At 37.5% G+C, this 20015-nt stretch overlaps 1 protein-coding gene across 1 annotated transcript in view; it reads right to left on the bottom strand.

Moving 5' to 3' along the window:
• Positions 1–494: 494 nt before the first annotated feature.
• LOC121861271 (coiled-coil and C2 domain-containing protein 2A-like) overlaps positions 495–20015 on the bottom strand; it is a 28559-nt gene continuing 9038 nt past the window's right edge. Inside the window, exons 8-27 of the mRNA XM_042358916.1 lie at positions 19584–19781; positions 17705–18124; positions 17260–17412; positions 16092–16259; positions 15574–15816; positions 14850–15026; positions 14352–14459; positions 13936–14133; positions 12608–12816; positions 12061–12248; positions 11311–11449; positions 9940–10135; positions 8493–8669; positions 7759–7936; positions 6968–7080; positions 5547–5643; positions 3655–3809; positions 2086–2315; positions 1125–1254; positions 495–781 (exon numbers count right to left, since the gene is read on the bottom strand). Coding sequence (XP_042214850.1) covers positions 593–781; positions 1125–1254; positions 2086–2315; positions 3655–3809; positions 5547–5643; positions 6968–7080; positions 7759–7936; positions 8493–8669; positions 9940–10135; positions 11311–11449; positions 12061–12248; positions 12608–12816; positions 13936–14133; positions 14352–14459; positions 14850–15026; positions 15574–15816; positions 16092–16259; positions 17260–17412; positions 17705–18124; positions 19584–19781 — 3666 coding nt within the window. The 3' untranslated portion in view covers positions 495–592. The remainder of the gene's footprint in view (positions 782–1124; positions 1255–2085; positions 2316–3654; positions 3810–5546; positions 5644–6967; positions 7081–7758; positions 7937–8492; positions 8670–9939; positions 10136–11310; positions 11450–12060; positions 12249–12607; positions 12817–13935; positions 14134–14351; positions 14460–14849; positions 15027–15573; positions 15817–16091; positions 16260–17259; positions 17413–17704; positions 18125–19583; positions 19782–20015) is intronic.

Here is a 20015-nt window from a genome sequence, read left to right as displayed (position 1 = left end):
ATTTTCATGGAAGGTGACTCACCTTCCAAGAAGCAGTAAAATGCTTCTCCTCCACCTCCACTTCCTTCTCTTCTCCCTTCTCCTCCTGCACCTCCCACTTCAAATGCACATCATCACCATCATCCAGGAGCCTTCTACATACACACCTCAAAGTAAGTAAATTTTTCCGCCATTTTTGTTGAAGTTAGGAAATTTTCGGTGAGCTGGAACCAATTACCCAAAAACCCATTGAAACAATGGTTTCGGTTAACGAACGTTTCGGTTAACGAACGACCTTCTGGAACGGATTGAGTTCGTTAACCGAGGGGCCACTGTAATTATTATTAGGGAGTACAGTACAGTACTGTATTGTACTGTATTCAGTGTTTACTACCCTGCTGTTTGAACCTGTTGTTTGCTCCTCGTGCTTTGCTGTTATCCATCATTCAACAATAATTTTGTTCAATGTTAAGTTTTTCAGGAACACAATCCAATTGTGAAACAAGGGATGCACGTACACATTTTTTTTTTATTTAATATATTTTTTTTCTGCAATCAACTCTATTACATAAAAGCCACAATCATGTTAAAATCCCCTGTGTGGCAAAGCAGCTTACATTCTCTTGACTAGTGATGCCACATACACCCACACTGATATGATGGAGGCTGGGTAGGGTTTGAGGTGAAGAGCGAGGGCAAATTCAGCATCATTTGACTGTGTGAGGTGGATCCCAGTACTGTGGACAGCCTCCACCACACTGGCCATGGTACTGTACCCTTGATGTACACACACCCCACATACCTACAGACCATTACTAACTTTTAAACATTCAGAGTTTTCATTCTGGTTTAACTATGGTATAAAAACATCTTCTCAGTTGATATATACAATACAGTTATTAATATGAAAGCTTCACAAAAACTAATATAAAATACAGTAGAACATTTTATTACATTACTCTACTTTTATATACTGCATAAGGCCCAGTTCTCAACACTGTCCCATCAGATAATCACAGCTAACTCGTGCAAGTATTGAAAATGGCCATAAATTATGAAGATGATAATGATTTTCCCGACCAAGATTATGTTTCTAATTTTATAACTCAAGGTTTTAGTGACCAGAGGTAAAAACATCAACTCACCTTGTGGGAAGTCATAATTGTCGCTAACTGTGTGAGATCAGGTGAAGTATCTTTGCCAGAGGCTCGAGGTTCCTCTAATCCATGAACTAATTTTCTTAACACCATGATGGCATGTCGGTTCCAAGGTGTCCTGCACCCAACACACCAAGTTAAAAACATAAATTAAATATTAATAGGTATCCTCATATGTTGTGTTTCTGAGCACTTTCATTAAATTATAAACAATACTTCAAACAAATTACTAAAATATTCATTAGAAGATGATTCAAGTCACAACTGAAGTATTGGTCTTAAAATCCCTCATTACTGTACTGTAGTACCTTTAAACCTGAAACTAAGCAGCTTGAGTTTAATCCACACACTAAGTCATCAGTCAAAATGAATTGGGTTAATACCCTATCACAATCAACACCTTGGAAAAGCTTCCCTCACACACACTACTAAAGGGCAGGAGACTGAACAAGCATGTGATATTAACTAGAGTGCACCTTGCCCTTTCATTAACATCAGCCATGTTTGGTTTTCCAAACAACAATTCCTATCATGCACTGACACACTTCCACACTAACCCAGGGGAGTTAGGAGGGTTTCCAAGTCACCAAGTTCTGGGCTCTGACATAAACTAGGATTTCACCATCAATCCTTCATTTCTGTCCAGTCATCCTTCACCTATGTCTCTACCATATACCCAAAAGCTCAGGATTTTCAAAGCCATTGTCAACTGGTAAGGGGTTTTACCTTGATGGGATTTCTGGCTACACCTCCCAGTGCAATTTAGGATTATGAACTGTTTTTTATGTAACTAATATTCTTATTTAAGTTAAAGAAAGTAAAATATTGAAATTGTTGCATAATATTTCTCATGTGTAATTTCTGTATGGTATTTCTGAATACAATTAAGACTGAATCTTAACTTGTAATTAAAAATCAGATTGATTCAAATGGAGTGATTCCTACACACCTCTGAGAGCTTCTCCACTTCATGATGGCATCTCTCAGTAGTATCTCGAGTCTCTCCTTCAGCTGATCCATTTGGCTTGTGTCGACTGGATGGAATGTGAGCCGCTGAGGCTGGACGCTCGGTAAACCAGGGTCCGGCTGAGACCTGGAGAATAATGAACGCCACCCGGAACCATGGACGTCAAAGTTAACTCGCGGAGGATCATCATATTTCTGTACATTGGCCCAAATCTGGAGGGAAAAAAAAATTAATCCAGAAGGGTGTTGGTGGCACAGTGGTAGTGCACTTGTCTTTCACTACTGCATCCCAGGTTCAATCCTCAAGTTGGATGTGAGAAGGGTGTTATCCAGTGTGACCCTGACAAACATAGCAGGTTTACTCCAGGTACTCCAGTTTCCTCCAGTACTAACACAGGTCAATAAAGGTCACAACAGAGAACTGACTAACTGCCCAACCGACAATGAAACTGAAAAGTGGTGAAAAGAATAAATTATATTAATATATCTATATCTATATAAAACAAAGAATATGTCTGTTTGTGTGTTTGTTTGTGTGTCCGCACGAGAATCTAGGAAACTACTTTACCGATCTGTAGTGATGATGGATGATGTTATGTGTAGTGATGATGGATGGTGTTATATGTAGTGATGATGGATGATGTTATATGTAGTGACGATGGATGGTGTTATATGTAGTGATGATGGATGATGTTATATGTAGTGATGATGGATGTTGTTATATGTAGTGATGATGGGTGGTGTTATATGTAGTGATGATGGATGATGTTATATGTAGTGATGATGGATGGTGTTATATGTAGTGATGATGGATGATGTTATATGTAGTGATGATGGATGTTGTTATATGTAGTGATGATGGGTGGTGTTATATGTAGTGATGATGGATGATGTTATATGTAGTGATGATGGGTGGTGTTATATGTAGTGGTGATTAGACAATAAAATAATAACAGTTTAATGCTAAAAAAATATACTTTGCTGTACCGTTGTAGTGAAAAACATGGTGGAACTTACATACACAATTAATGAACTATTGATGGAAGAAGTTTTCGGGACTGAAAAGTGAGACAATGTGGAGCCTCCCGGAGGGTGGCGTCCTACCGTGGCCTAGCGAATGAGCCGCCCAGAGGGCGGCGTTTCTGCTAGTCCCAAATAAAGCAAATGTTACTGGGATATATTATTTTACAGCTACAGTATAATATATGCATTAAGTCATTCCTGGTAACCTACATTCCATAAACATACTTCTCCACATTTAATTGTTGTAACTTACTGACATTTGGGCAGATGAAGACTAGTATTACTTCACATGCAAAATTTTCCACACATTTACTAAGAACTCTGACAACTGATGTGGCTCTGTCATATACCACAGGAAGAAATTGACATTTTGCCTCCACTGTATGAATGAATCACTACATTCATGACATAATAATCATATCATTGAGACAACACATTTTCTCAGAGGTTTGTTGTGTCACTCAATGGCATTACAGTACAGTACTAAAGTCAAGAAAAAACATTAAGAGTAAACACCAAATAAACTTACATTATCTTGATCAACGAGCATGTAGACAGCACTGAGGGGACTGAAGGCATCCGTGGCACCAAAACACTGAGCTGTTGAAGGATTCCACACCAGCCATGAGCCGTTGTCCTCTAGGGTGAGTACGTAACAAGTCTCCCCCTCGGGTATTCCGCTACCTGGTGTGAAAATGTTTACAAAAGGCACACAAAATAAATCTAATTAAATGACTGGATTAGAATGATTTACCAGTTTGTATAATATTTCTCTGCCTTTTTTTGTTTTTTTTAATGGAAATTAGCCCACCCAGGCACAGGTCAAACAACCCATAATGGGGCCAGGGGGGCTTGTATGGTATAGCCCAGCAGTGTTAATGAAGGGAACACAATAATCACGAAGACTCTGATTGAGGATGAAGTAAAATACTGTACTTGTTATTTTCACACAGATAATTACAGTAGTTGTAATAATAACTGTTGACAAAATTACTGTACACTCATTCTCTAACATTCAACCCTTATTCACTTCCCGTATATCTTTAATGCCAAGTACAGTACAGTACAGGTTCTCCTCTACTTAAGAACATTCAACTTACAAACTTTCAGAGATACAAACATCATCACTGAGGGGGGTTACCTGCCAGAACAGGTGTTTAATGTGGATGAGACTGGATTATTTTGAAGAAAATTCAAGATAGAACAAACATTACCTAAGAGGAGAAGAGTGAGCCAGGTTTTAAGGCTGTATTAAAGGGTATAGCTGTACTAAATATCCATAACCTTTTCATATTTTACAATATGTTTGGTATCTACAAGAGTAAAGTTGGACTTACAAACAAGCCTCAGGAACGTACCTCGTTTGTAAGTAAGGAGCACCTGTACTGTACAGTATAGTACGTACTTCATGAACATGATGTACTGTACACTGAAGTACAGTAATATGGATTTGAGTAATATTTACATACTAGCCTCCAGTGGTGGGCACGGTTCCGTTAATCCGCTAACCGCTAATTAGCGAAGCTAACTTTCTCGTTAGCGGATTAGATTTTTTGCTAACTTTGGAAACCATTAGAGGACCAATTAGCTTCCGCTAAATTTAAGTCCGCTAACAAAATTTATACATGTTTGTTCCTGTCTGTTGTAAGCGTGTGACTCCGCGACGCGTGTCTCCAACAGCCAGTCAGGCACGCTTGGCTGACTGCGTGTTAGTATGTGTAAACGTGACAAGACATGACTAAGACCAACAATAAGTTATATAAAAATGCACTGGTATAATGTGTATGTGGTTGGTATTGCATATTTACATGAATAATGAATAAGGCTGATAGGTTGTATGAGAATGCAAATTAATTATTTGTGAAATTGTGTACAGTGTACACCTTGATAAGTTGATCAACATCTGATCTTGGCATGATGCTATTTGCTACCTATGCTATACAGTACTATAGTTTTTGGATTCGTTTAATACTTTCTGTCTTTTCGTACAGTAAATAAAGATTATAAAGGGTATGTTGAAACTTGAATGTAAACTAATGTTTAATTTCATTTGTTCATTTAATTATTTGTGTACACCTTGATCATCATCTGATCTTGGCATGCTATACCTTTTTGGAAAGCTCCATGTTAAGCTACAAGACAACATATGAAAATTTCAGCTCTCTAGGTCTGTTTTTAAGGGTTTAGAGCCAAAAAACAAACAAACCGAAGCTAAATTCATATAATAAAAGTTAGCGGTTAGCGTTAGCTTCCGCTAATATTTTTTAGCTGTTTAGCGGCTTAGCGTTAGCGAAGTTAACTTTTTAGTTAGCAGATTAGCGGTTAGCGAAGCTAACTTTTCGTTTAGCTGTGCCCACCACTGCTAGCCTCAATAACTACCAACACAGTGATGTAGAAATGACATCACTATCACCAACATACCTAAGAGAAGGAAAGCTGTCTTGCCAATATGAAGAAAGAAGTTGGTGAGTAATACTGCATGTTCCTCTTCATCACCGGTCAACATGGTCAAAAATTGCTGTAAATTAATAACAAATACTGTACTGTAAATGTCTCTAACAAAATATCATACAAGGACTAGAAATTGTGTTACAGTACAAGTGAAATTGTGATGGTTTTATTGGCTGTCCTTGGTCAAATTGACTTATGGTTTACACTACCATCAAATACAGTAGGGTCGGGATATATCACGACTTTTTATAAAGATTTTTTTATATCACGACTACCAAAATTATCGACATTTTCCAATATATAGCGATAAATTTATTTATTTTGCAAGGGAAATCAGGCAGGAAATATTTCAAAAGTACCGCCATGGCAAACGAATGTGTTATTTGCTCACCAGAAGCGCCACCGTGGCTGCTCACCCACACATTGACGCTCGCCCGCTCAGTCCTTCTGAGTGAGTGACAAGAAAGCAGCCGACTCTGCTGCAGATTACGACTTCTAAGGTGAGTGTTTAATGGGTTGCTAGTGACGTGAAGATAATGTAAAGATTAATGGAAAATATTTAATATTGTAACTAATATTTATGGTTTGTTCGTTTGTGTAGGTGTGGGACTGTCAAGTGAAGGTGGCAGTGTGGCGTTCCCAGGATGGTGTTCCCAGGATGGTGTTCCCAGGATGGTGTTCCCAGGATGGTGTTCCCAGGATGGTGCATCAGCTGCCGAGTCTGGTGTTCCTTGATACAGTATTGTAAAATTGAAATAGCCTGTTGTTCCCGAGTCTAGTGTTCATTGGTGCTTTAGTTAGTAAGAAAATGAACTCATTAAGTCAAGTTTAGTCACTTTTTTGGGGGGCTTCCAGAACTTAACCCTATTTTCCCCATTGATTACATGTCGTGAACATCGTTGGACCCTCTCTCGCGATATATCCCGACCCTACTGTACCTGCAGTTTGTATATCTACAAGTTGGATCAATATAAACTTTTATGATAATTACTTAATCTATCCATCTATCTATCTATCTATCTACCAGTACACATTTTTTGTCTTCAGTTGTGTGTATCAGAGTATTAACCAAAGTGTAAAGATACGCCCAAATGAAGTGTGTTTTAGTGGAGTTGTATCACAAGTCCCTCAATAACAACCCATAAATTATATAGAACCAAACCATGAAAATATGAAAAAACACGGATGGGATCACCTGACGATTACACACCCCCAGTTTAATTCATCTAACACTGCCAACCCCCCCCCCCCCAGGTGAATCAAACTAGGGTGTTTAATCTGCAGGTGAATCAAACTAGGTTGTCTAATCTTCAGGTGAATTAAATTAGGGTGCCTAATCTTCAGGTGATCCATAGTAATTACCATACAGGGAAGCCTTTACTCACACTTACCTCAGAATTGGCCCAAATATCACAAGCTCCAGGGAAAAGGGTCATGTCAGCCAGGGAAGGAATCAGAGAGATGTACCACGCCAAACGATGGGCATTTTCCACTGGATTTTCACCTGTAAGAAACAAATATTTTCCTTTATGGCTGACAACAATTTTTCACTATTTCAATTACTTTTTTTTTTATTCTAAACCAAATTGTTAATATAATTTACACATACCTGTACTGGAAAATGACAGCGTTGAGAGTAAAATTTTACCTAGTATATGTAAAAGACCGAAGATTCATTAATACAAGGTGTCCATAATCTGACATTTAATAACGTCAAATATATTAAAGATAGAACATGCTGGTTTTATTATACTGTACTTGACAAATAACTCAACAGTTTATCTACAATATTTTTAACATTATTAAGTTTTAAAATGAGTCTCATAAGTCATGGATGTACAGTACATGGTTCTGATGTTAACAAGTGAGCATAGAGGACGATACATGTTTATGTTGTTCAGGAAGACCTCATCAACTACTTCTTTTAAAGTATCTTTATGCCACTGAGAATCCTTATAAAATGTACATAAATAGTGAACAAAGAACTACCGTACTCTCTCTCCTCAACTTCTACTTACCTTCTCGTCTTGTCTCTTCAAGGATAATCAAGAATGCTTTATTTCCTAATGGAGTCTACATGTTAGTCTGGTCACTACTTGCTTCCACCTAAAACTGTAAACATGTAAAAAGAAGTTATCTCAACAAGCATACTGTACATAAGAGTAGAAAGGCCTAAACTTACCTATCAATTCATTGGGCGGCTTCAGTGGACGGATGAAGCGATTCAAACACAACAACTTTCCTGACAGATCTAAAACGTGAGTTCGGAATTTGCGGCGTGAATAACGGGATGAAAGAGAAGCCACCCAGTCACGGCTTGCTGCCAACACCTCCTCCGGTTCACTTGACTCAAACTGCGCCTTGAGAGAAACCAACACAATGACTGTAATGTATTTTAACTTCCTACAATCTTTCTTCATTTACTTAATCCTTCATAAAAGATAGCAAAATTGTTTCCTAATGATTTTACAATATATCTTAAAGTTTTCTATATCATCAAGCCAAATGTACAACAATGTGCAATAAAACAAAACATATTTATACATAAGAAAGACACAAATATTCCATCACTGTTTTTACGATTACTCAAACCTTTTGCTTGAACCTTTAAAACTGAAATTTATACAAAAATTCAGATAAAAAATCTCCTTTCTTGAACAGTGAGATTTATACCACTAGTTGAGACAATCAATACCAATCAAGGTGTCAAACTCATGGTCATTTATTTTAATAACTGGGGCTGTCTTTATCAACCTTCCCAGAGTCTGTAGCCGTCTGATGACCCACCGTTTACTTTTATTCATCAATCTAGTCTCTATCTTCCCCTGTCCCTCCTACCCAGCCACAGAGAACTTATTTTGTGGTATTGACAAATGAGTATCTGATATGTCTGAGGATAATACTTCACACTCATACCTTGATGGGTTCTGGAGGAGGAAGTGTTGGCTCCAGGGTGATGTAGATGGAGAGGTGTGTGGTAGACCTACTGGGCTCTCCTTGAGGCCTGTGAGCACCCATGTTGACAGCTGAGGTGGTGTCCCGGCTGTACCCTAAGAGCACCACAGGCTCTTCCAGAGAGAAGGTTCCCTCAATCTAAGGCAATAATGTATACAGTATAATTAACCCCTCATAATCAATAGACTTTTGAACCCAATTTTTTAAGGCAGTATAAAGTGTTTATTATTAAGGTAACTTATAACATCACTATATTGAAAGATGATATTCAGGCTTAAGTAAACATGATATACAGGTTGACAACCCTTTATCTGAAATTCCAAAAACCGAAAAGCTCTGAAAACCGAAAAAACAATTTTGTGGATTTTTTTTTTTTTTTTTTCGGGGATTAGCCCACCCGGGCACAGATCACTGACCCACATCGGGGCCTGGGGGGTGAGACGTAATAGTAATAATAATTATAATAATAATAATAATGATAATACAGTAAAAATAATAATAATTCATAGTAAATAAAAATTTTAATAAAAAATACACAAAAATAAAATAAGAATGATAACAATAATAATAATAACAATAATACTGTAATAATAAAATAATAATAATAATAAAGAAATACAAGAATGAAAAAAAGATCAAACGTGAGAAACACAACCAAGACCTATGAATTATTATTATTATTATTATTATTATTATTATTATTATTATTATTATTTATTATTATTATTATTATTATTATATTTTAGCCCCCAGGCCCCAATGTGAGTCAGTGACCTGTGCCTGGGTGGGCTGATCCCTGTAAAAAAAAAAAAAAAAAGTACTGTATTGTTTAGTGTATACAACCTACATCATGGACAATCTCTCTTTAAAAATAACATGACACAGTGCTCTTGTTACCATCATTCATACATAAACATGATTAGTAAAAATAACAATTTGAGGAGATGCAAAAGTAATGAAGAAAAGGAAAATGAAGAGTGAATAATAACTAATCTGGTTAACAGCATCTGAACAAACCCAGCTCATACAGACACATTCTTCAGAACTAAATGGGTAAAAAATTCATCAGGATAAATTTATGAAAAATATTTGTGAGACAGAAAGCGTAGCAAAAATGCACTACTTTCCATTATACCCCACAAATTATTTTAAGATCATAAGTTAATTTTCTCCAACTCATCTAACATAACATAACATAACCTAGGTTACTTTAGGTTATGGTTCATTGAAAGATTAACTTACAATCTTAAAAATGTTTATACAGTATAAAATAGAAGTACCTACCATAAATGATTTAAGTTTTTAAACATTTGCCATATAGTCACTTCAGTAATTACCCATGAAATAGATGATTTTTTTTATTTAAATGACAACAAAAAACAGGTACAGCAAAACAGGAGAGTCAAACCTTGGTATTGGAATATATTGTAGAAAATGGGATCTTCAGAGAGCCAAGCCAGCACTTCTCTATTCGATGATGAACTGTCGAGTCTCTCATGCGATCGTCCTCGAGCAAATCATGAATGACTTCATCAAACAGGTGAAGGTAGACGTTATCTGTCACCGTCTGTAGAGTCTTTGATGAAAAGGTGTCATTCGGGGCTCTGAAAATTAGTCAAATCTTTAGTAACGTTGCTCACAAAATGTTCAGCAAAATTTGTCTTACTGGGGATACTGTATTGGTTCTCTAGTCCTCTGATTCTCAATGCAAGATTCTCTGTTAAGTATTTTAGAGTTTTTTTCAGGTCAATATTATCTCTTCACCATAAACGTCCCATTTCAGTATAATTGTATTAATGCTTGTGGTAAAAACAGTAAAGGAATCATTAATATCCACAGGGGTAACTTTCCTGGAGATATGTTAGGTTTAGAACTGAAGTTAATAAGTTACGGGACAAATGACGCTTCCATCCTGAAAACCCAATTTATAAAAGAGGAGGGGAGGAAGAATCACTGAATGTGTGTGTTAGGGATTGTGGGTTTACTCTGCACCACTAAGCAATGTGCCACTGATAGCAATACAAGGATCAATCAATCTCCGCATGACAACAGGTGGAACAAACATCACGTGAAACTGTAAAAAAAAAAAAAAATTCTCAGTGCATTAGAATCACTGAATAAATGCATCGCTACTTTCCTTACGTTTCAGAATACGGTCATTAAATTTCAATCTCTTCAGTAAATTGATTTGTTACTCAGACTTCTGAACTCATTCACTCCTCCACCTTGATACACAATTCTTCTCCACTGAAGGTTTATTTAAATCACAGAATAAAAGGAACTAGAATCTGAGGACAAAAGAGGACCTGAGTGAACCCAAGCAAAGTACTGACTCTCACTGGCTGGTGCCCTTCTTATAGTTATTATCATGGCTTTTGAGTTATTAAACCCCAAACATTTCCACCTTAAACCACCATAAATATACAAGAATGAACATTATATCACCATAAATATACAAGAATGAACATTATATCACCATAAATATACAAGAATGAACATTATATCACCATAAATATACAAGAATGAACATTATATCACCATAAATATACAAGAATGAACATTATATCACCATAAATATACAAGAATGAACATTATATCACCATAAATATACATAACAAAAAAGAACATCGCAACTGTTTTCATTCTCAAGTTATGAATCATATAGACATTAACTAGACAACAAAAATACAAGTGGCTGGGTCAATATTTACAGACTGCTATGATCCTCTGCCTACTCTATCCTATCAATAGAAACAAAAACATATATCAACCAACTTACCTGAAGGGGAATGAGAGTTGCTGATTCCACGTTGGGTTGGGACCTTCAGCGACACTAGTGCGCAAAACCGTCCTCTGGAAAGTTGCTTCAATAAAGGGACGCACTAAACTACTTCCTTGTATCACATCTGTTGACTGACCTGAAAGTAGTACAGTATTCATATAAATCCAAATATTTCATCCGAAGTCAAAGGTCAAATATGGTTACAAGATTCCTCCATAATAACTCCGGACCAAATCAAGAGCAAGATGCTGAGGGCTGCTGCTTCATTACCGACACAAATCACTGAGTGTGTTAGGTATATAGATGAATGAGGTGGTTGGTTCATAGTACAACTTTATAAATAACTTAGATACACTAAAACCCTTAAATCTTAACTGTGACAGGTTGCGGCAGCAGTATATGTTCCAACCAGTCTGACCTGAGCTAGAACAACCCCCACTTTGTACAGAGGAGGCGTGTACAGGGCAAACTACTAATCAACTGAGTCCCCATACGAGACAGGCTTTTGTTAACTGATGTTCACCACACATAATAATAAAGTTTCTGTTGTATGAATGCCCTAATGTTGAACAGGACACATAGACAGAAAGGACAAACAGTCTCTGCCTTTATACTAATGACAGATTGAAAAACATATACAGTATTGTGTCACCATGACTGTTGACAATCTTTACAAACAATATGATAATGGTAAATAATTCAAATATATGTACTAAAAAAAACACAGTCTCCCCAAGTAAGCCTTACTCTGTTCTGCGGAAGTGTTACGTGACGAATCATGACGTACTGGAACGTGAAAGGCTCGAGCTATGTGCACAATGAGCTGCACTTGTGGGTCAACCAAGCCAGCACCCCGAACTTGGTCCCTCTTCTTCCTCCGTGGCTTCAGTGGTCGCCGAGGCTTGAACACTGACAGTAAAGATGTTCCAAGAGTCCTGAAGGAATTTTTAGATAATATAAGTACTGTTGGTTGATGATATGTATTGTGATGAGATCAGCCCAGAAGGATGACAATATGTTCAGTATATATTTTACACAGTTCCACCCTTAGTTGTCTTGAGCCAGCTGACAATTAATAATGACCACCCACAGTAGTTCACAAGCAACATAAAACAGTTTTACCTGCCATCAGGTGGTGAAAATCACTACCAGTTTCCAGTCAATCGATCCTCTGTTCTCATCCCCGAGAACCTCGTCGCTTGTTCAACTCGAATCAGTTCTGACAGCTAACCTAACCTAGTCTAACCTAACCTAACCAGAACCTAAATCACTACAATACTGGTCAGTAACCTACCCAATGTCTGGTATGCTCTCCTCTTGCACTAAATCCTTCAGCTTTGGAGCAACATTTGTTGGAGAGTAACGCTGTTGCATGTTTCGGCGTAATGAAGCCAGCAGCTTCCCTGTGCGCTCCCATCGCTGGTCTAACCCCCACAGAACGCCGCTCTCTAACTCTGTGGTCTCTTTATGTTCAGTTCCAATAGCAGCCTTATTTTCATATTTCTAAACAAAAGAAAAGAGATTAATATTTCCCTTTGGGACCTGATACATGTGTTACCCATTAAACAATTAAGAATGTAGAAAGAGTGAGAGATACAAGGACCAGTATGACCACGTACTGCATTAAAGGGATTAGCCCACCCGGGCACAGGTCACTGACCCACACCAGGGCCTGGGGGACAAAATGTAATAATAATAATAGTAATAATAACAATAATAATAATAATAATAATAATAATAATAATAATAATAATAATAATAATAATAATAATAATAATAATAATAATTCATAGTAAATAAAATTTATAATAAAAAATACACAATTAAAAATAACATAATAAATTAATAATGATAACAATAATAATAATAATAAAAATAATAATAATAATAATGATAATAAAGAACCATAAAGAAAAGGAACAAAAATATCAATAGTGAGAAACAATATATGTACAGGTATGTTGTGTTGCCAATAGTAAGAGAGACAATTGAGACCCTGTAATTGTGTGTAAATGAGGCAGAAAGTCAGATCATCAACCTGGGACTTGGTCACATATGGCAGCAGGGTCTACCATTAGACAACACATTATGCTTCCAATATCTTCTCAGGCGGTAGTACCTCCCAGTTTGGTAGTTGCCTACTACCTACATGATGAGTTAACTGTACATGTAACATTATTGTTTTAAATAAATGGTTAAAACAAATTAATTTTGAAAAATATTAGTGACAGAAACCATTTCACAATGATTTATAAAACAGTACTGTACTGTACTGTACTCTGGTGAACTTCAAAAGCTCCCCACTAGTAAAAATGGCATGACAGTATACTGATAAATGTACAGTGTTCACCTCAACCCTACTGGATGAATACTCTGCTGTCCCCCAGTACAGCACCATGACAGATACTAGCACATCCCTTAAACTGAATGTTTCAGGACACACTGTAATGGTTTACATGATGAGGTCTGTAATGGGGTACAGTAGTGTTTATCATTGATCAGGGGATATGTTTAGGAATGATCACCTGCTGAACTTGATTATATTAGTAATTGTAGTGTACAATAGATTAATAAAAGAATATAATGTTAATAATGAATTATTACCAACACGTTCCGACTTACTTCTAAAGTTTTTCGTAGGACTTCTGACTCAATGGCAGGAATAAGTTTAAGGCCCTTAAACTCTGGCACTTCCTGAGCTCTGAGCTGAAGGACGCGCAGCCGTACACTGGCATCCAGATCAGCATTAGTACAAAAGTCTCCCTCATAGCGATCTATCTCAAAGTAATTGTTAGGTTTAGATTTACCAGAAGCAGCTTTCTGTAAGTAAAGGAATAAAAAATTGACTTTCTTGCTGGCAGAATACTTGCCAATATTCAATAAGATATTTCTCACACACACTCTAATCACCTTTGTATAATTTCACATAAACGTGCCTCAGCATTCCAATCCGACATAACTTTTTTTATTCGTATAGTTAACTTAAACAGAAAGCAAGCACAAGAGTTGACAATTTGAAGAACTGCAATGTGACTTACCTGCAAGTGACTTACAAGTGCTACATTACTCGGGTCATTGGGATCAATGCGAGCATCCTCAAGCCACCTCTTAGCAATTGTGGGGTCAGCTCTGGGGTGCAGGTGTGACTGTTTAATAGATAACAAACAATGTAACCACAACTAATGCTCATCATCCTATGTTAATTCATCTGATGCAAAATTTAGTTTATCCTCAACATGCAGCCAACTCATCCAAACATTCCAATTTCCCAGCGGCATTTTCATATGTCTGCACAGCCTTGAACTTCTGCAGTGAATTTGGCAGTAACTAACATCTTGCCTCTGTTCACTGGCTACACAACATTCCTACACACACATTACACTTTACACTGTATATAAGTAAGTAAGGTGTGGTGTACCAATATTCTTAGAAAACAAGTCAAGTAAAAAGGTTTGTAAATAAATGAGTTATCAAGTGCGAGGCAAGTGATCAGTCCCCTCACCATGCCAGCTATTGCTACACACACACACACTTACTCTAACAGGAGAATGACCAGTGAGAGCTGCTGGAGGAGGACCCACAGGCGACAAAATCTCTCCATCGTCACCAAGTGCCCAACCCAGACGGTACCTCATCAACCCGCAGGTGAAGGAAGATCCGTACTCTGAGTCTGCCAGGCCACAACCTACTCCTTCATGGTTGTGGCTTATGACCTGGTGATGGAAGACTGGCATTACTGACACAGTAGTGACTCTTAAATGGCAGCCGTCAACAGTGGAGGTTAGCTGTAGTGAGTTTTCATACATGTTGCCTGATCTGATTTATTGAGTTCCATCTCCCAATTACTTCACCTACTAGAAAAGCACAATCGTTAGTTACTCTCCATAAGGGTATCCATAATTCTTCTTAAAATGTAAATATCATACAGCAGTAATATGTGAATCTCTCACTATCACTGTGTCCTGGGTTTAATCCCCAGACAGATGCAAGAAAGGAGTTATCCAGCGTGAGTCTACCAAACATGGCAGGTTTTCTCCAGGTTCTTCAGTTTCCTTCTGTACTAACAGTGGATAATAAAGGTCACAACAAAGTAACAATGAAAAGAATAAACACCTTAATAGTTAATAAACTGATAAATGGTGAATCCCTAAAAGCTATAGGTATTCAACCTGGACTTGAGCCAAGACAACACCTCAGGTATTAAAATGTTTTGTTGTTTTTACTCATGTGAAGGAGGCAACATAGGTAGAAAGAACTAACCTGTTTACCACTGAATTCAACAGTATCAAACATATCCTTGAAGGTGTTTGTTTTGCTGGGTACTGGTAAGAATGCTGTTGCCACAAGAGTCTGCCTAAGACTCGTTCCCTCGGTGACTTCCAATACAACACTCCGTGGCCACGATGACAGGGCCATTCTATACGTCTGGCCAAGGTGTAGTGTGAAGTCATTTCCAAGACTAGCTGAAGATGTTTGTGTTACCAGCTTGTTGTTTATGAGAACCTAAAACAGAAATAAATATGATTCACTGTTTAGTTTTCCAAGTAGTGGAGAAAAGATACAAATACAGTACAGTTTAATGATTGCCACCATTACTTGAAGTATCTCTCTCTCAAAACAGTCTCGGTGCTCACTCAAAATTCATTAAGAATCTTGAACTCTCATTAATATCCATAAATTTAAAGTTTATGGCTCTTGTAAGAAAAAATAATTATATACAGTAAGACAAATGAGAACTTTGACCATGAGCATCACTCATAAAACAAACTTGGTCGTACCTTCACCCACAATTTTAGTTTCCCAACCGCTTGTCTCCGGCGCCTCTCTTGTTCAGGACAATGGTTGTTTTCTGTTACCGACGATGACTGAGTCAGTTCCAGTTGTATGATGGGTTCCCCTGGTGGCCGTCGTGTGTGGGAGAAGACCTCGAGAACTTCCAATTCTACCTGAAGAAAATTTCCAGCTCACTTACCTCTATCTTTAGCCATAAGACTTATAATCATTAAGTATTTCTGTGTTAAAATGGATCACCTGAAGATTAGCCTCAGTTTATTTCACATTAAGATTAAAAGCTAACACTACCCTAAGCTAACCAGCCAAGGTAGCTTTTGGGTGTTTAATCACCAGGTAAAAGAAGCTGGTAGTAATCTTCAGTTGATCCATCTTACAAACAAACCAACTAACTAACTCACTAGCCATATCTCAAATTACCATTAACACTAATTCTTTCTACTTGATTGGCTGAGTAGCGGCAAGACATCTCAAGGGAGCCCCAATAGCAAATCTAACCAGACACATTCACAGTTCCAAATGAGCCAATAACCATGGCCCCACACACACACCAGTGATCCTTACAACAGCAGGTTAGTGTTGTTTCTCTGAAGCTGTTGCACCTTGTCTCTCATATTCCACTATAGGGTGAAGCTCCCATATACGGCAACTCCCCAAAAATTTCATTTTTTTTTAAATTCTTCCACCCGGCAAACCTCTTAAAGAACGGTGAGGTCGGAAAGGTGACTTGAACGAAAATTCAACTACCCATCAAACCTCCCATCGAGCGGCAGCATCTCGTAGTTTCACCAATTGGCCGCTAATGTTTTGGTGTCCCGCCAATAGGTCCCACCATTTACTTTATTTGTTTGAATTCACAGCTGGGGGAGGTTGTGTGCTTATTTAAGTGTCACAGTTTCATTCTACCTTTGTCACCCAAACATGTGTTTATATACAAGTACAGGTATACGTACAGTGTATTGGTAACCAGTTACAAGTACTGTACGTACAAAATATGACCTTCTAAATAGCGGTACTTTCCTATATCAGGCTCGGAGCTGGTCCCATGCTTGACAGATATGGGAGCTTCAACCTGTAAAAAACAAGTATAAAGACTACACCCACTATGTCATGGCTCAAGGTTGGTGTGTACACAATCAACAGTTCTTCATTTACCTTGTGCTTGTCTACTGGCTTGGGAGGCTGGGGCTTGGCTGCCTCTGGGGTGGACAATATGGTGTCGTCCTGGGCAGCTTGTAGAATTGAACTTTCTAAATCTTCCCCTAAAGCTGACTTCTGTCGCTGCTGCTGATGTTTCTTGGCTTCTTTCTATCAGCAGAAATATAAACATGAAATGTACTGTAATGGGAGACAAAAATTATGAAAACCAACTGGTCTTGAGACTTAATGTAAAGATTTTCTAAGACTTTTATACTGGGAGTCTATGGGAAAATGTACTCTGACTTACAAAAGGTTTTTTATGACTGCTAACCTTTCACAAATCAGATAATGCCTGTATAAATTACCAGTCTTCCAAAGAAACTCACTGATTCACTGATTTGCTGGATCTGTTTATATTTAATACTTACTTAAGAAAGCATTAATAAATATAAATTCCTACCCTTTTCTTACGAGCAGTTTTCCACTCAGTAATGGCTTTCTCGTACTTCGTCATCTTCTTCGTATAATCTTCTTCATAAACTTCAAGTAATTCTTTAACCTCTTCCTCTAGTTCCTCTTTCCTCCTCTCCTCTTCATCTTCTTTACTGACATCTTCCTTTTTTATGATCAGTTTGTGTGCTGTGCTGTGGTACTTATTACCTCGCCTCAGATGTTTGATGTTTTTCCAAAGTTTCAGGATGTTGGTCAGAAGGACTCGGTCTCTCTCGGCTTCAGCGATAAACTCCTCACGACACTCCCGGATCTCTTGGCGGTAGATCTCCAACCTGCGGACAGAGTCGATCTCCTCGTGGACAGACTTATGCTGCCTCTTGGACTCTGGTCTAATCTGACGGAGTTTTGCCAATGACTGCCGTAGTACCTTTGAAAGAAGTTGAAAAATTAATATTGACACTGTTTACGGTAATTCTGTTCGCGTAAAACTAATGGCTGGACGAGAAATATCTGACACAAGACACGCATTAGTTTCAGTATAAATAATGTGTGTATCTCCTCTGTATGTGGTGTAAAATGCATTGAGAATATGATCATGTTGTATAGAATGTATGATGTATGTTGTATAGTATGTAAAATGTATGTTGTATATGGTGTATGACATATGAGATACGGCAAAACTATAAACTGAGCAAAAGAAGAAAACAAAAATAAAAAATATTGATAAAAAGCACAGAAAGCTGTACCTATCAAAACAGAATTTAATTACATGTGTCTCTCAATCATTCCCTCAATATTTACCAAGTAGTTTCATCTAATATTCATCAATGGTTGTCTTAATAATTATAATAACAATCAAAAAAAGGTCTTCATATGTATTGCTAAGAGATTAAGTCGAAAATGGCTGTAAAATGCTGATAATGATGAGAATTAAGTACAGCAGTAACATATGAACCAGGAAGTGTAGAGGACAATTTGGAAAGATGATACAAGGTGGGTGCCTATAAGTTATCTCATCCATTTTAATACTTCATAACCTCAAAAAATATCATGAAAAGAACATACTGGTTTTAGCATACTTGACAAACTATGCATAAAGGAAAACACTATACCATGACAAATGAGGTACTGCAGGTATTTTTTAAAAGGTTCTCACTATGGGACAGTTTAATTGAACAGGTGATCACAGGTGTTGGGACAGTTCGTATACCGAGTTATAATGCCACGAGTTGAATCCTCAAAGCCTTTAGTATTGTCAGAGAAGCTAACAAAGAGCTAAACACAAGTGATGAGTCTTCAGCCCGACCACAAATAAGTAAACTAAGAAACCAAGATTCTGGCTTCATTTAACATTATTTTTCTATTTTTAAAACCTTCGGGGACTTTGTATTACTCATGTCAGAGGGCTGTTAAACTGAATAAATTGATAATCATTCATGACAGGACCTGAAAAGACCTTAAATAAAATGCTGGTCGGGCTTTATCCACGACACATTTTAGGAAAAAATTTTCATCAAGGTCTGTTTATGTCGGTACCAATATGAAGTTAAAAATTAACCTGTACTTTAAATTAAATGAAGCTTCATACATAGTTTTTGAACACTGTACAGTACCACTATTCTGACACTTTAGGTAAACACGTACTGTACTGTAGTCTGATGGCTCATCCCCAGAGTCAAATAGAAACCATGAAAATTTATTAAGCAGATATTACAGCATGTGTATTGTTACTAATAATCCACTACACAGACAATGAAATAAACCAACTGTAACTTGTGTAGCTGAGTGATACAGTCATATGTAACTTATCAATGTAAAAAAAAAAAAATCCATTTTCTAAGTCACAGAATCTGTACCACAAACCAACACAGCAGAGACCAGCTTACCACAAGTTTGTTCTGGAGGATCTTTGTAACGCTTGCTGCCACCCTCTCCACATATGTGTTGTAAGCTTGAGTGAGCTGTGAGGCCAACACATGTTCAGGAGAGAAGAGAGGGTGATGGGTGAAGGTCAGCTGGGAGAGTTCAACATCCAACACGCCGCCATCATCTTGACTTGTGGACAGACACTCACTTGAATGTGGCTGATGAGACACATAATAACAATAAGTCTTATGGATCACCTGACGATTAGCCCTACTATTGATAACTTTAACCTAACCTAACTTAACCTAATCACCCGAATGCTAGCCTACTCAAACCTAACCTAACTTAAACTAATCCTAGCCTTTCCTCACCACCCCTAGGTAGCAAGCAAATGGGTGGTTAATCTTCAAGTGAAATAATCTAGGGTGCCTAATCTTCAGGTGATCCTACTT

This window comes from Homarus americanus, unplaced genomic scaffold (genome assembly GCF_018991925.1).
Source record: "Homarus americanus isolate GMGI-L3 unplaced genomic scaffold, GMGI_Hamer_2.0 scaffold55693, whole genome shotgun sequence".
In the NCBI taxonomy this organism is placed as follows: domain Eukaryota; kingdom Metazoa; phylum Arthropoda; class Malacostraca; order Decapoda; family Nephropidae; genus Homarus; species Homarus americanus.
Note: the sequence above shows the minus strand (reverse complement) of the source record. Positions and strands in the feature narration are given on the sequence as shown.